Consider the following 16,581-nt stretch of genomic DNA (forward strand, 5'->3'; position numbering starts at 1 on the left):
GCTCATAAAAATTTCTTCTAAAAAAAAAAGAAAGTATGGTACCATTTGACAAAAAACAAAGAATAAGGAGAAAATATAAAAATGAGGTGCCAGGGAAGCTCACATTGCCAGTGGACTCTAAATTAAGACAGATGTTAGAAAAGCAACGCCAGTCATGCATGTTGACACATTCCTGCAATCCAGCGCTCAAGACTCCAGAGCCTGAGTCACACATGGTACCACATGCCTGATATCCAGCAATCAGGAGTCTGTGGCAAAGGGCAAAGTGATCTCCAGTCTCAAAAGCAAACACAAGAAAGCCAACACAGGTGAAGAGTATATGTGTGTCCTATGACTAAGAGTCCCAGCCCCAGGTGATTCCTCAGCCACATGCCTCTGGAAACATAAGGAAGTTTGATTTTAAGAATCAAAATGTGGGAACTACAAATAAAGTCTGTGGATGAACAACTCATGGCATTTTGTCACACAGAGAGATAACTGTGGCTGACTAAAATTTGGCTGCTTCAAAGCTAAGAAGCCTTTGCAAAGAAATGGTATTTGTCTGTAGTGAAGGACAGGCCATTAGCCTGATCAGATCAACGTGTGCTGGATTGAACATGTGCAATTACTCACACAGAAAAGAAGAGAAAAATGTTTGGGAAGCATACAGCCTTGTGCTAGTTTGAGTATTATGTAACTTACCAAATATTACGGTAGTACACTCATAGGAAGGCGAAGAATAAACGGCATTGCTGGGTTGTAGCAAGGTTTCTTCTGAAACGTTTGCTACGATGCTGCTGTCCAACTGCCCATCTGCCCCCTCTGTCTGTAAAAGTCACAGTGGAGCCAAGTGCTTCCCTCATGATAACTCTCAGTTGCATGGCTACCTGGCAATTCCTGAATTGTTTACCTATAGCTCAGGGAGAAAGGCACTGTCCCGCCATGGTCTTCTTATTAGAACACGTGTGAGTCCTTGATTTTGATGTAGGAAACTGAATGTTAGTTGAGAAAGAATTAGATGAAGCAAAGGCTGCCAGTATTGTTTTTTGTTTACCACAGAGACACTGTTTAAGTAAAAATGAGAAATCAATATTTTCAATTTTATTTTTTGCAGAGCAAAAATGAGCAAATTACAGTGCGGCATCTGACATCAGGAAACTGGGAAGTGATACGGATCTTGGCCTATGATGAAACAACTCAAAAAATGTGATTGTTTTTGCTTCTCTACATGGCTGCCATCAGCATTGTCAAGTGTAATCTTTTATATTATAAGAGAATAATTTTCTTACCAAAGCTCTTGGTCAAATAAGTTACTCATGTAGCAGTGACCCTCTCTTTGAAAGCATTTTTTTTTTTTTTTGGAGCTGGACAGCAGACTGTTCTTGCAGAGGACCCAGGTTCAGTTCCCAGCACCCATATTGGGAGACTCACAACTTCTCATAATTCTTGCTCCAGGGGAACCTGCTACCCTCTGCTGGCCTCTGCCTCCTCCACTTGCATGCACATATGAATAGAAATACACATATGATCAGATATACACATATGAACAGATATATACATATGAATAGAAATACAGATATGAACAGATACACACATATGAACAGATATACACGTATGAACAGAAATACACATATGAATAGAAATGCACATATGAACAGATACACGTAAATACAAATAAATCTTAAAACTATTATCTTTGCTTCGTTCACAGACACTGCACACAGACCCAGTACTATCACATACTCTTCAGACTTCGGGAAAGATTATGAAGTAGAGTGATTATTTTACAAAACAAGACACATACATTTCCCAGTTGGAACAAATTCCCATGACTGAATAACAAAACAGATCTTGCCTGTCTTTTTGACGGGTTAGAAAATTCAAGTGAAAAACTAAGGTTGACAAAAATACATATACCTCTAATGTCCTTGCTATTTTTTTTCCCCCAACAGTTACTTTGTGAGCACAGAGTTTTCTCCCCGAGGGAGGCAGCTGTACAGGTAGGTGGTGTGAACTCTTTTTCCCTAGGTTGACTTTTCAGAGGCCATGAACACAAGACAACAGAGGTGTGGGGAAAGCTCAGCTCATTTTCCATATGGCAAGGGAACAACCAGCCTCCCACATGACACCCCTACTCTCTTGTTCATGTGTCTTAGGCATAGACCTTAGCAGGTATAGGGAGCTACAGATGGATTAGGATTTTTTGTCTTGCTGTTTACATATGTGGGTTTTTATTTTGTTTTGTCTTGTTTTGCTGATGACAAAAAAAAAAAATGACAAAGCTCTCACTTCAGAGAGAATAAAAAACAGTATACTCCAGAACCAGAGTAAGTGACCATGACAAGGGAACATAGATTCAGGTCACATCAAATACTTTGTTCCAAGTAGGGTACCAGTGTCAAAGAGCTTTTATAGTAATATGGCATAGAAGTCATGAATTATGATACTTTTTAAGTATATTGGTGAGAACTTCAGTAGATAATTTACAGTAAGCCTTCCAAATCTGTGCTATATGTTGAACTCAGGTTCTTTCTTGTAAATTTAGTTCATACTAAAACACAGCAAGGAAGACATTAAAAACCTGGGTTAATTTTTAATATGGCCAATCTCTACAAGACAGAACCTTACACTTTTACTCTGGTCCTTTGGCTGTGACCGTCTGGAAGCCTGGGGGATTATGTCCAGACTAGAGATTTCTATTTCACTTCTTCATTTTATTTTTTCATGTTTATAGTTTCACACTACTCTTTGTGCATGTGTGTGTGTGTCTTTTCTTACTTCCCTACATTACAGACATTTACATATTTTTCTAGCAATCTTTCCTTCTGCTCCATATCAAGTTGAGTTTTCTGTAATCAATCAATGTGACATTAATATAATTTATTCCTATATAACATAATAGCATGATGGAAGGGACTTTTAATACAAATCCAAGCAAGCAATAACTTCTTTCTGTCTCTTTTTCTTATTATTTTGTGTTTGCTCCTGTGTTGAGGGTCATAAAATTAAATAAGATTGCTGGAGAAGGTTGTCTTATCTGAGTCTAGAATATTCTTTACTTAAACAAAATGAAGCAATACATATGTGAATATTCACATCTGCCCAGCATCCCCAAATGTGAAACTAAATACATCAAGGTCTTAAGAGTTCAGCCAGTCAGCATTAAAATATCTTCTCATTCTACCAGCTCTCAGCAGGACCTACAAGAAGAACGTTTTATTTGGAGCAGGCAAAGGGTCTATTATTTTCAGATTCTACATGCACTTTCTCATTTCCATTTCACACACCTATTTTAAACACGTCAAGGCTGCATGGTTATTCTCAGTGGAAATTCACCCTGTTTGAAGAAGTTTCACCTCTTCTTCTTACCAAGTCACCTAGCTTTCTTTTAAGGGTAAAAATGTATATGAAGTACAGGGGATAGAGTGCTCACTGAAAGCAGGGTAATTGGAGTTTGGATTTCTAACTATGCAAAACCTGGTTAGAGGAAAATCCAGTGTTTGAGAGGAGAAGACATTGGGCCCCCAGAACAAGCCAGCTTGCTAGACTAGCCAGAATAGACAAGCTCTTAGTTCATAGAGAGACTGTGTCCAATTAAATAGAGTGGGGGAACACTTGAGGGAGTAATTCACATTAACCTTTGGCCACCACAAAAATGGATATGCACAGGAACACACACGCTGGAGAATGGTACCCCTCACATTCAACGTGAGTCTTTTCATACGAATTAACACAACTAAGGAAATCTCACAAAGACATGTTCATAGGACAATCAAATCCAGATAATTCATCATTATGACTCTAGAATGTGAATTTAGCAGTAAAAACTAACCCTCACAACTATGAACAATGTTTTAGAGATGTAGAAATACTTGATCATATTTTATTCTTTTCATTAAAAAAGACACAAAAAGAAATGTCTATTGGAGACAAATCCTGGTCAGGGTCATTGGATGAAAGACTTGAGGCTATTTGCTCTGATTAGTCTCTAAATGTGACTAGAAGCATATCAACTGCTTAGATCTGAGTGGTTACTGGCATCATGACTGGGTCTATGCAGTCAATGGTTCATGACTTGACTAGTGCAGTGGACCGTCCTATAAAGAGAATATCTTGCTAATATGTGTCCTCTTCCACAACTCATTAAGTGCCAGTTGACTTGACAGGAAGATGTAGTTTGACCCAGAAAACTCAATCATCATCTTGCTTGAGCTGTAAAAATGCCCTGTGCTTGATTTAATGTGTGGAAGAGTCAGAACAGTTACCAAACCCAGTGTTTATATTTTTGTCTAAAAGCACTCTATTTTTTTTGTTTGTTTGTTTCAGGAATGTCATAAACAGAGTAGTGTAAAGGGTGGCTGGGGACATAACGGGTAAAGAGCTTGCTGTACAAGCATGAGGATCTGAGTTCTGATCCCCAACCCTTATGTAAAAAGTGGTGTATGTCTGTAATCACAGTGATGGATAAATGGAAACACAGGAGGATCCCTAGAGCTGTGAGTCAGCCAGTAGAGCTGAAATGGCCAGCTTTGGGTTCTGTGAAAAACTCTGTCCCAAAAAAACTAAAGTGTGGAGAAATAGCAGGTGACACCAAAGGTCAGCATTTGGGCCCTGCATATAGCACACACGAGAGTATTCCTGAGCACAAATGCATATCACACATATATACACACTAAATAGATAAGTCCTAAATACCAAGGGTAATCTCTAGAGAGTGTAGATGTGAAAACAACTTTATGGAAGAGGACAGAGAAAGGCTTCAAATCTTAGTGTTACCACTGATAAGATATATGTAACTCAGAAACTTGCTCATTTTCTTTGGAATAATAGTTCAACATCATTGTAGATGTATTTAGAATAACTGAATTTATCCCTAAAAAATTGTTTAAATGGAAAAATTCATGACCATAGTTCAAATAAAATTATGATTATCTCACAAGTCATTGAAGGATGAATTTTTAAATGCCTAATATGTCTGTGGATTGTAATGATCTCACAGCATTTCAAGTATAAAGTTGTAGCTCTGAGAGGAGGAAATAATACTAAGCCTGGGCTCCTTTTCCCACCCTTGCATCCATTCTAACACCTCTTCTCTTTTTCCTAGCGTTGTCATACAGTACACATCAACGTTAACATTCTTATTCACACATGCATGTTTGTGTCTGAAATTGTGAACCATTCTAAAATGTGGTTGAGAACACTTTGTTCAAATAAGCTTTTTGAAGTTTTTGCTTGCTGTATATTAATTATGCATAATACTAATACTGTCCTTCTGACAGTATGACATTATCATACATGCATGCATTTTGATCATATTCACTTAGGGTCTTATTCCTCTTCTCAAGTCTCCTTTCTGCTGTGTGTGTGTGTGTGTGTGAGAGAGAGAGAGAGAGAGAGAGAGACAGAGACAGAGACAGAGACAGAGACAGAGAGACAGAGACAGAGAGAGGAGAGAGAGAGATTTGTTAAGCTTATTTAGAGGAACACGGACACCTGGTCAGTGGCTAAACCGCACAAGAAAATGTCTCTCCTTCCCTCAGGAGCCATTAGTTTCCCAGACTTCCTAAAGACATCTATTATGAGTTCTCTTCTCTATTTTGGCGTTTGACGGGGAGAGTGGAGAAAGCATATGTTTTCATCTGCTGATTAGATTAATATTGCACTTGGAACTATTTATAAGATAAAAAGTATTGATATGTGGTTTAATCTTAAATAAACTGGTCATAACTTCTGACCTAAAGCAACATTATCATAAAATAAGACAAAAAGCTCCCCATTGGTGTCGTATGTCAGTAATGTTTCATGTATTATCAAACACAATTGTAGCTTCTTTAGTTAAGATTCCAGGGCTTAAAATTTAAGATGCTGAATTATAATGTTTAGAGTTTTGAAGTTATAAAATTATGGGCTTCATTTGGGAAAATTGTAGAAATATTTATTCATCTTTTGGCTGCTATTTGTTGAAGACTGCTTTATCTGTGCTTCTATGAGGAAGTTCTGTGTTTTATTCTGTACATAGAAATATCTATGAAGAAATCTTAGGGGCTGGAGATAGCTTAGTAGTTAAAGTCTGTAATGCACTTACAGAGGACCACAGTTCTGTTCCCAGAGCCCAGATACCCTCTTCTGTCTTCCTCAGGTATTCACACATACATGCACACACATAATTATACATGTAAGTGAAAATGAAATAAATATTAACAGGGAAAATAGAATTAACAATAAATTATAGGGAATACTGTGTAGATCAGTGAATTTATTAATAGTTATATACACCTACAACTTATATGTACATTTCATAATTTTAATGTTATTCCCAGAAGAAAAATATATATATGTCATAACTTTAAACATGGAAATTGATCTTGTATGTTTTGAATGATTCACAAGTTAGAAGGTATTTCCATAGAAGAAGTAAGGAAACTTTCCGGTTTGACTATATTTTAATGTTGATGCCATGAAGTTCAAGTGGCTGTATTAACAATTTTATCATTTTTGTTTTATTTTTTCAGTGCTTCTACCGAGGGACCGTTGAATCGTGATTGCATCTCATGCAACTTTATGAAAGATGATTGCACATATTTTGATGCCAGCTTCAGTCCCATGAACCAACATTTCTTGTTATTCTGTGAAGGTTAGATAGCATATGCTTTTCTGTAGGATCCCTTCCATCTACTTGGTTTGACACGTTTCATTGTTAGTAGGTATTTATAAATTTGATAATTGCTGAGATTCCATGCTTATTCCACTGTTTCACTTAGAGAAGGCCAGAAGAGGACTACAGATTTCATGGAACTGGAGTCAGTGGTTGTGAGTTACTAAAGTTGAGAACTGGAAACTGAATCTCGGTTCTTTCCAAGGACAATATATGCCCTTAACTACTGAGTCATCTCTCCAATCCCCTCAAACAGAAATCCTTTGGAATTATGGTGGATGTACAGTCTATAGGGACATCTGAACTTGGGGAATCTAAAGAGATAGACAATTATTTTGACAAAATCACAGTGCAATAATAATCTGTCTTTAAAGAAAAACAACAGCTTTCCTCCTAATGAGCAATTTTAAGGTTAAGAGAATTAGGATAAATATGGACAAAGGAGCCAACTCCATGGGTAAAATGTTTTCCTTTTGAGAACAAGGACCTGAATTTGGTCCTCAGAAGTCACGTAAAAAATCGTGTCGAGTATGATGGCATGCACTTGCAATTCCAGTGCTAGGAAAGAGAGGCAAGGGATACCTGGAGCTGGCTGGTATTCAGCCTCACCTACTTGACAATTTCCATGGTGGTGAGAGACACTCTCTCAAGAAAATAAAAAGTGAATGGCTACTGAAGAGGTATGCTCGAGGTTGTCTTTTGATCTCTCCCTGCGCACACGTTAATGGATCTGCTCACACAGTGCATACAAGGATTTGGGAATTGATAGGAACTCACCTCCTCTGCTCTCTCTCATTTGGTGCTGAGCATTGGTTTCCACCCTGTTTTCTTTCTTTCATCTTATGTTATCATGCTATAGTCTTTCATGGATATGTTTAGGGAAATCTTTCATGGAAGCATTAAAAAGACTCCTTTTTTTCTTTATTATGAAACTATATTTCTCAGATATGAAATGGAATTCATGCATCCCCTTGAAATGCAATTAATAGCATAAATTACTTATTTTGTTTCTGTTTTTATTGTATTTTAGATGTAAAATATTTCCATGTGGAAAAAGGAACTCTGCCACGTAGTCTTCATGATAGCATGAGTTAGTTAGGCGTCTTATTATATTAACTTAATTGCTTGTGTATGTGTGTATCATGTATGTGTACATACTATGAGACATATGTGGAGGTCAGAGGAAAGCTTATGGGAGTCAGTTCTCTCCTTCAATCATTGTCTTGACAGCAAGAACCTTTGCCCATTTGGCCATCTTTCCAGTCACCTTACATGTCTTTAAAAACCTATATATGTATGTTTTTAAATTCCAGGTCCAAGGGTCCCAGTGGTCAGTCTCCACAGTACAGACAACCCATCAAGTGAGTACCAAAAAAAAAAAAAAAAAAAAAAAAAACAGTTTGGAAAATTAAGTTTGGCCTTGATCATAGGCAAAGTTTTGTTTTTGTTTTGTTTTGTTTTAATTCTGGGTGTCATGCACTCTAGGACATTCTTCAACAGGATCCTTTGCATAAATAATGCTTTTTGAGGCCTTCAAGATGATTTTATTTATGTTAATAAAACAGAAGTAGTAGTGGTTTGATTTGATCATGTTACTGTTTATGTTAGATCTTGACACCTTCTTTACCTACACCCAATAAAGATTGACAGTTATGTGGGTTCTCACCCTCTTGCCTCTGAGATTTTGGATCATTTTTGAGCCCCTTGTAGGTTATGTCCCATCCCATACCTTTTAACATATCTTTTTATATTGAAAACATTATTTGCTTATTTGTCTTGGGGGTAGGGCACATGAGTTTCCCTCTTTTCTGGGAAGAAAAAACATGTTTAATCTTTTGCTTAATGTAATATGAAGCACAGAGATAGTCATAACATATTTGGAAAATTATAAAATATTTTATGTGGTTTATTTATCTTATTTGTATGAAATATGCAGATACCATTATATAAATTCACATATATTTACGTGTGAATATTCTTGGTTATTCATTTATATATCCACCCAACTTTTTTTTTATTGGCCACCCATGTTATCAAATAATGCAGGAGAGGCTAGGGTTTCACTAATAAGATGGTTGTATACTAAANTTCAAGACAGGGTTTCTCTGTGGCTTTGGAGCCTGTCCTGGAACTAGCTCTGTAGACCAGGCTGGTCTCGAACTCACAGAAATCCGCCTGCCTCTGCCTCCCAAGTGCTGGGATTAAAGGCAAGCGCCACCATCGCCCGGCTAGTAAGAGATATGATTAAGTCAATCTTTTTGTTTACAAATTTATTGATTCATTTTTATTTTATGTGTATGTATGTGTTTTGTATATCTAGTGTATGCACTTACAGTATATGAGTTCATAAGTACCCATGCAGGCTAAGAGAAGGCATTAGATCTCCTAGAACAGGGTTTACAGTCAGTTGTGAGCTGTCCAGTGTGAGTATTAGGAAGAAAATGCAGATCCTCTTTAAGATCAGTATGCACTCTTAACTGATGAATCATCTTTCCATCTACCAGTTGAGCTGATCGTAGAATGAATTCCTATATTATATTCCTTTTCATCCCTGTCTCCCATCTTCATTTTCTTCTTTTGCTTTCTATATTTACAAAGTCAGAATTCTTATGCTCTAATTATTTATCATATTATGAATAGTCTAATTTTATTTATGTCGATGTGAATGTACGCCAGGTGTGTTCGACTGCCAGTGGAGGCCAGAAGAGGGACCCAGATCCTCTAGAAGTGGAATTACAGGGGTGGGGAGGTCATGAACTACATGATGTGGGTATTGGGAATTGAACTCAAGTCTTCTTCATAAACAGTGCTCATTCTTGATCACTGTGCATCTCTTCCGCACCATATGCAATATTATCTTAACAGTAAATGTTCAAGTCGGAGAATCTCCATGAGATAATCTTTTATTATTTTCCTTTACATATAAAGAAACTGAGTCAAAGAGAGATTAAAAGGACTTAGATAGAGCTATGTTAATACTTAATAAAACCAGAAATCAAATGAAGGAGTCTGAGCTTAGAATATTTTTCTGTCATGCTTTTGTCCTGAGTCACATTTCTGAAATAGCAATCATCATTAGATGGGGCTGCAGATGTAAATGTGTAAATGTGACATGTGCCATTCCAAGGAAAGAAAGATGTAACATATAGAGACTTATCACCTCTTCCCACAAAGATAGATCCTGAATTTCTTCTATGGCTGAAAAATAATTCAGCATTTTTTCCAATTTTTCTTTGCTCCTTTTTCCTCATCTTCAAAATATGTCTTAAAAGAGATGTGATAAATAATTGAATCTGCTCACTACTCATAGCAAAGATAATTATTTTTTGACAGTGAGAATCTTTTTACATCTGCATATACATAGGGTCATTTGCAGTGTGTGTAAGAGTCAAGGTATTATATACTGAATTAAATTGAAATCACCTTACTGTTTTGATTAAATTCTATAATATGCATAATTCATTGAAATAGCACATGTCTAAAAGCAGCCCATGCCTACATTTAATGTTAAACATTTCAGTAATCAGATCATCAGTTTTGGAGAACCTACTTAAAAATGCAGCATCCAAGCAGAGATAGTTAGAGCAACTTCAGGAGAGTTAACAAAACAGCAAGAAGCTTTAATTTTACAGATACAACATCATTGTATGAAATGACTCCATCATCACCTTCTGAGAGCAGAAACACGGAAGTTAATAGTCAATAGTGAGGGTCATGTTCCTTGGAGCAAAAGGGCAAAAACACAACAGGAGATAGATATGACCTATGACATCTGATAGTTGACATTGGGGTCACATTGCATATCTGACCTCTGTCAAAAAGTGAATCAAAGAACATTCTTGATGAGATATGGATTTAATTTTGTCCCACTGTTACAAAGCTATGTTTTATAGCATTATTGACAATTACAGAACATTTCTCCTGAAAAGTTACTAAATATTTCTAGTATTGCACCAAAAAGTCAACTTTGCCTCATGGTCAAGACGTATAATTTTTAGTTGGCTGAGTGGACAGAGGTCATATGCTTCCTTTTCTATTAACAGACAATTATTAGGAACACAAAGTTTGTATTTAATGACAAGTGAGACTGGGAGTTGAAAAAATAAAAGCATATATGAGACAGTCTCAACTGATCTCTGGGCCTCATGCAGTAAAATATGGCATGAGGGAAAAAATTGGGAAAAGAAAAATAAGACTACTTAACTGACATGGAAAGCAATAGAAAACAGAGTAAATGAAATATCATTCGATATCTTTCCTAACAAATTAATAACACAAAACCTTTTTTTAGTGACTAGAGGAAGAGGATCTCATAGTTTTCCACTAGGAATATAAAGAGCAATGAACATTTAGGAACATAACAAAATCAGCAGCCTCCAAATTTTATATTTTCATTTTTCTTTTGTTAATTAAAGCTAAATAAGTAAATCTGAATATAAATTTGTAAAACAAATATATATATATGATCATAAATTGCATAAAATTTTGAGAAAATGGAACTAAAGTTTTAGAATACCTTCCTAGCATACACAAAATCCCAAGTACAATCACTGGCACTCCATAACATGGATGTAGTGATTCATTCCTCTGATCCCAGCCCTCCAGAAGTATAGGCAAGATTATCACAAGTAGTCATCCTTAGTTACATAATGGGTTCAAGGTTAACCTGGGATGGTGAGATTCTATTCCAAAAACAACACAAAAACAAAACACAAGGTATTTTGGATATTGTCTGAATTCAGATATTCAGACAATTTACATTTATCTTACATTTCTATGGGAAACTTTCAGGTAATTTTGTTGTTTCTGTTTTAATATTTTCCAAATGCTCTATCCTGATCATACATTCCATGTATAATAACAGAGAAACCCTTTATCTATGGACTTGAGATGTGGCATAAATACCACATTTCTACATGGCTAATGTCTGAAACACCCTTTCTTCCATTGACCCCCATATTTATCCAGATGTATTACAGTGAAAAAAGTGTGCAGAGGATCACTGTTTGAAAGGTTTGTGGTACAAGGACAGGTGCACCCCAGAGCTCAGCCTTGGGGTGTGCAGTTTTTGTTTTCAATTACTGGGACAAGCAGTGAATCCCAAAGAAGGGCCAGGGAAAAGGGCAGCTGTCTGTCTGTCTGTGTATTTCCTCTGCTTACACTACTAATAACATCCTGCTATTGACACTTCCCTCTTGAATGCCATTTTCTGTCTTGTGAATACCATTAATGTGTGATTTTGGGTGGCTCAGCTCGCCATAATTTTAGTAGATAAATAATGAGAAATAATGAGGCCAGGTTTCCTGTCACTTCCTTTGCCCTCACCACCTGTTCCTTGCCTGCTTTTAGGTATGTCTGTTTCTTTTACTTGTCTCTTTCTTTCCAGCCTCAGCTTTGCCTTGCCTTTCATTTGCCTTGCATCTCTTTCCATTGCTTCCTTTTTATTCTTTTCTCAATTCTTATCTCCCTTTTCATTTCCTGCAAAATTTCTGTTCTTATTATTTTCTCTTTGCTTCCTTATCTCCACATTAGTTGGATGTCTTAGTATTACCCCATCTTTAAATCACTTGTCAAAAACAAGTCATTTTTGCTAAACTTATTTTCTAAATTTATTGTAATTTATGGTGTTTCAATACTATTTTGAAATGTTTTAAATCTTTCTTAAATTTGTTTTTTTAACTACAATTTAGTTCTCTGTGCTCATAGGGAAACATTTATTTCATGAGTAAATTAATTCAATTTAATTTAATAGAAAAATTCCAACTGCTATTAGAGTGATATAATTAGTTTACTTGTAATTATGTTTTTCCCCACTGGTAATTTATAATAAGCTATATGAAATTACTACTATAATACTCCCACATTGGTCCCTCTAGATGTTCTTATTCATTTACTAAATTATTAATTGAAGTACAATAAATTAGTGCACCTTTATAAAACGAACTATTAAATATGATATGTATTTAGAGTTATAAAGACAAAAATTTAACAAACTTTAGTGTTGTGTCATTTGTACTAACATTGTCAAGTGACACTGGAACCTTGTACGTGCAAAAAGTGTCTGTTTTTATCTATTCATTGTGCTTTTATATTAGTGTTTGGAGTACAAATAGTTAATGATAATGGACTACAGAAAATAAGAATTTAAATTTTTAGGTCCAGTGAAACTGTTGAGTGGGTAAAAGTGCTCGCTGCCAAACTTAAAAGTTTTATACCCAGACATACAAGAGGGAAGGAAAGGACTCCCAAAAGTTGTCCTCTGACCTCCACGTATGTGCCTTGTTATGCACATGGCTACACACAAGGGCCACTAAATATCTAAAGAAAAATGTGATTAACTTTTTGTAACATAAATTTACACTTTAAAATATTTTCTGTGGAAAATTTTTGATTGTTCCTTTGAAAATGTTTCAGCATTTTCAACAACATTAAATAATGTTGCTGAATTTTAGGAAGGTCAGATAGCACATTCTCCACAATTTTTGTTACTGAGGAAAATATTTTAGAAGCAGAAATTTGTTGTGAATGGGATCATACATATAAATCGTAATTAAATCAGATATACAAAAATGTTGTGGGATATTTGTTTTCACTGATACTCTGAGACTGCTATTAAATTGAACCTCGAATCAAGGAGCAGAATCCATGACTGGTTGATCAGATGAGCTATAGGGAATTTGGAGGGCCAGATAGAGAGGTACAGAATAGATAACGATGGGCTTAGGGAGATTTCTTGGTCTTTTTGATCTGGAACGGTAACAAGAAAGAGTCATCCCATAGTTTCTCCACTGCTTTCTACCTATCTATCAGGTTTGCACCCCAATATTGACTCCTAAGGTTTTATTAATTATATAATGACTTAGATAAATATATCACAGAAATGAATTGCTTCTGGTAGAATGTGACGATTTCTCTTGATTTCTGATCCTGAGGATGGAGCCGAGCAAAATAACACACACACATGCCGTGTGTGAGACCCTGTGCTCCATCTCCAGAAAAAGCAAACAGTGCCAGCATAATAAGTAGATAATTAAAATATAGGAAATGCATTTGGTCAGTAGAACAGATGGGATTTGATTTTATAAAGGAAATTAATAAACACAAAACATTTTAAATGAAAACAAAATTCAGAGTGGATATTATTAAGATAAATATTAAAATTTGAGAATTTGCAATATTAACAAAACAGAAAGAAAGAAACTCTTCCAGAACAACATAAAAATAAGTGAAATCAGTCATTGAACCTCTGTTGGTGATAGACTCTGTCTCTGTTTCTAATCAGAAAGGCAGCAGGACTTGTGAAAGAAGATTACAAAATTATAGTCAGGAATCTCCAATAAAAAAAATCACTAAAAATCCAAAATGAATAAAACTCCAAACCATACTGATGAACAGAAAAATCAAATGCAGAAAGTCTGTGATATGGGAGAAAAGGTCACCAGCAATAGAAAAGGGTTAGATTCACCCCATTTCACATAACAATGATAAAATGATGTAACTACATGTATCTTATCAGACAAGAAGTAACCCAAATACCATGGAACCATATATTTAAAATGCAAAGAGAAAATAAAAGCATTTACTTGTGTATTCCACAAAATGCTTAATGAATGTACCATGACATTTAGACAAGCTATTCCAGGAAACAGACCTAGGCATGCATATTAGTATACACATCTAATCCTAGCATTTGGGAGGCAGAAGTAGAATAATATCAGATTGAAGATTAACTCAGATTGAAAAAAGTGTCCAAATTCATCATGGGCACCCTATCTAAGGAAGGAAGAAAACCTATACCATCTATTATTTATATTCCAAATTCAGAACTAAAGTAAAATTTACCTCTTTACCTAGGTGAAAAAATTCAGTTGGTGAAGGGTTTCCCTTGCTAGTACAAGTCCCCAGAATTGTCTTAAGAAAAGCTGTTCACTGTGGGGTCACACTTAGTCTCAGTCTGTGGAGTTGGAGACTGGAGGAGCCTCTGTGTCAGTAAGCCACCCTGTGGACCATAAGAGACCCTGACTCAGACAACAACACAAAGATGGACTGCACCCGGGAATAGATATGGAGCTGTTCTGTGGCTTCTACAAGATGATTATTGCACCTCCTCACACACACATACACACACACACACACACACACACACGAATAAAAAAAAGAACTAAAAGAAAATAAAAAGTTTCTCAGGAATTTAGATATGAACCTAGTTTACCAGATATTGCATTTAATAATTTATTAAAAGACTAATATGTTTACTAACATTATACAATGTTTGCTCATTCCATGTTGCTGAAATACCGCCAATCAATGTGACTCACCATATCTCTATGAGAACCACAAATGATTTAGAAAACTAACATTTGATAAATTTGACAAACATTTAACAATACAATCATAGAAATTTCAAATCAGCACTACAAAATATGTAAAGAGAATTACTGAATTTGATGATGATCTCCACAAAAATAGTATAGCTGGCATTATGAGTAACAGATGAGAGACAGATGCTTCTGTATGATCAAGGAAGGCAAGCTAGCTTCCTACAACCCTTTCTCTACAATACTCTGAGTACTCAGCCAGGACATAGACAAGAATAATAATAGCACCTGTCTTTATACTTTATTCACAGAAGACATAGTTATATACAAGAAGATATTTGATTTGTTTGTTTTTGGTTTTTGAGACAAAGTTTCTCTGTATAACTATGGTGCCTCTCCTAGAACTTGTTCTATAGACTAGGCTGGCCTCAAACTCACAGAGATCCCCCTTCCTCTGCATCCTGAGTGCTGGGATTAAAAGGGCATGTTCCACCACTGCCCAGCTACAAGAAGATTTTTAAAAATAAGCAAAAATTTATAGAACACAAAGCAAACTGTTAAGATGAACAAATCTACCATGCACACATACACACATAACTATAACTAAGTATGTTTTTTTTCAAATACCTTACAAAACACAATGAAGATTTAAAGTCATTTCAAATACCCTAGGAATGAATCTAGTTAATAAAAAAACATAAAACATGACCCCTAAAATAAAATCTATGGTATGTGTCTGAGAAATATCAAAGACTCAAATGTACACATAAATGCACACACACACATTTAAGGATCACTTATTTCACTATCTAAAGTTTCCCCCAATTTTTTTTTTTTTTTTTTTTTTGGTTTTTGGAGACAGGGTTTCTCTGTGTAACAGTCATGGCTGTCCTGGAATTAGTTCTGTAGACCTTGCTGGCCTCAAGCTCACAGAAATCGGCCTGCTTCTGCCCCTGAGTCCTGGGATTAAAGGCGTTGGCCACCACTGCTTGGCCTGAGTGTATTTTTATATTTCACAAAAAGTAAGTAAAATCTAGCAAGTTATTTATATGCTTTTCATGGTGCATCAACATAAAAAATTGCATTTATTTACTATTGTGTGGCATCCTCATGTCACAGCACATATGAACAGGTCAGGAGAAAACTTGCCCTCCTTTTCAACCACAAAGGACCTTGGAATCAGTCTTCTTTACTAAGGCTTGGGGATACATGCTTTTATCCGCTGAGTCATATCCCAAGACTGTCAGTTAAATTTTTAAAATTTTGACTGATTGTTAGTATTTTGTTACATTTCCAGTTCATCAGTGTGTTCTGCAGCATCTAATATTCTATAGATTCTGTAGGTCTCACTTGGAAATTTTTCCTCTTAGACTATAATTATCACATATCTCATATTTTGCATGTTTCGTTTTTGGCATATAATTTTGTGCTTTTTCCAGCATATTGAACAATTGGGCTATAATTTTAACATTCTCATCTGAGACTGATGCTTTTTAGGTCATTTCTGGGTTGTTTCCTACTATTTTGCTATCTTCCTGAGTTTTTATAGTGGTATCCAAATTATTGAAATTTTAACTCATTTACTGCTAGATAGCTTTGCAGTCTTTTAAATATTCTAAAGGAGAGTAG

General features: G+C 35.7%; 1 protein-coding gene across 1 annotated transcript in view; it reads left to right on the forward strand.

Annotated features, from left to right (window-relative positions):
• Dpp10 (dipeptidyl peptidase like 10) overlaps nt 1–16,581 on the forward strand; it is a 714,980-nt gene that overhangs the window by 655,924 nt on the left and 42,475 nt on the right. Inside the window, exons 14-17 of the mRNA XM_050161474.1 lie at nt 1,094–1,185; nt 1,932–1,979; nt 6,492–6,613; nt 7,948–7,995. Of these exons, the coding sequence (XP_050017431.1) occupies nt 1,094–1,185; nt 1,932–1,979; nt 6,492–6,613; nt 7,948–7,995 (310 nt within the window). The remainder of the gene's footprint in view (nt 1–1,093; nt 1,186–1,931; nt 1,980–6,491; nt 6,614–7,947; nt 7,996–16,581) is intronic.

Source organism: Alexandromys fortis, unplaced genomic scaffold, assembly GCF_014885135.2.
Source record: "Alexandromys fortis isolate MF-2015 unplaced genomic scaffold, M_Fortis_MF-2015_v1.1 scaffold_109, whole genome shotgun sequence".
In the NCBI taxonomy this organism is placed as follows: domain Eukaryota; kingdom Metazoa; phylum Chordata; class Mammalia; order Rodentia; family Cricetidae; genus Alexandromys; species Alexandromys fortis.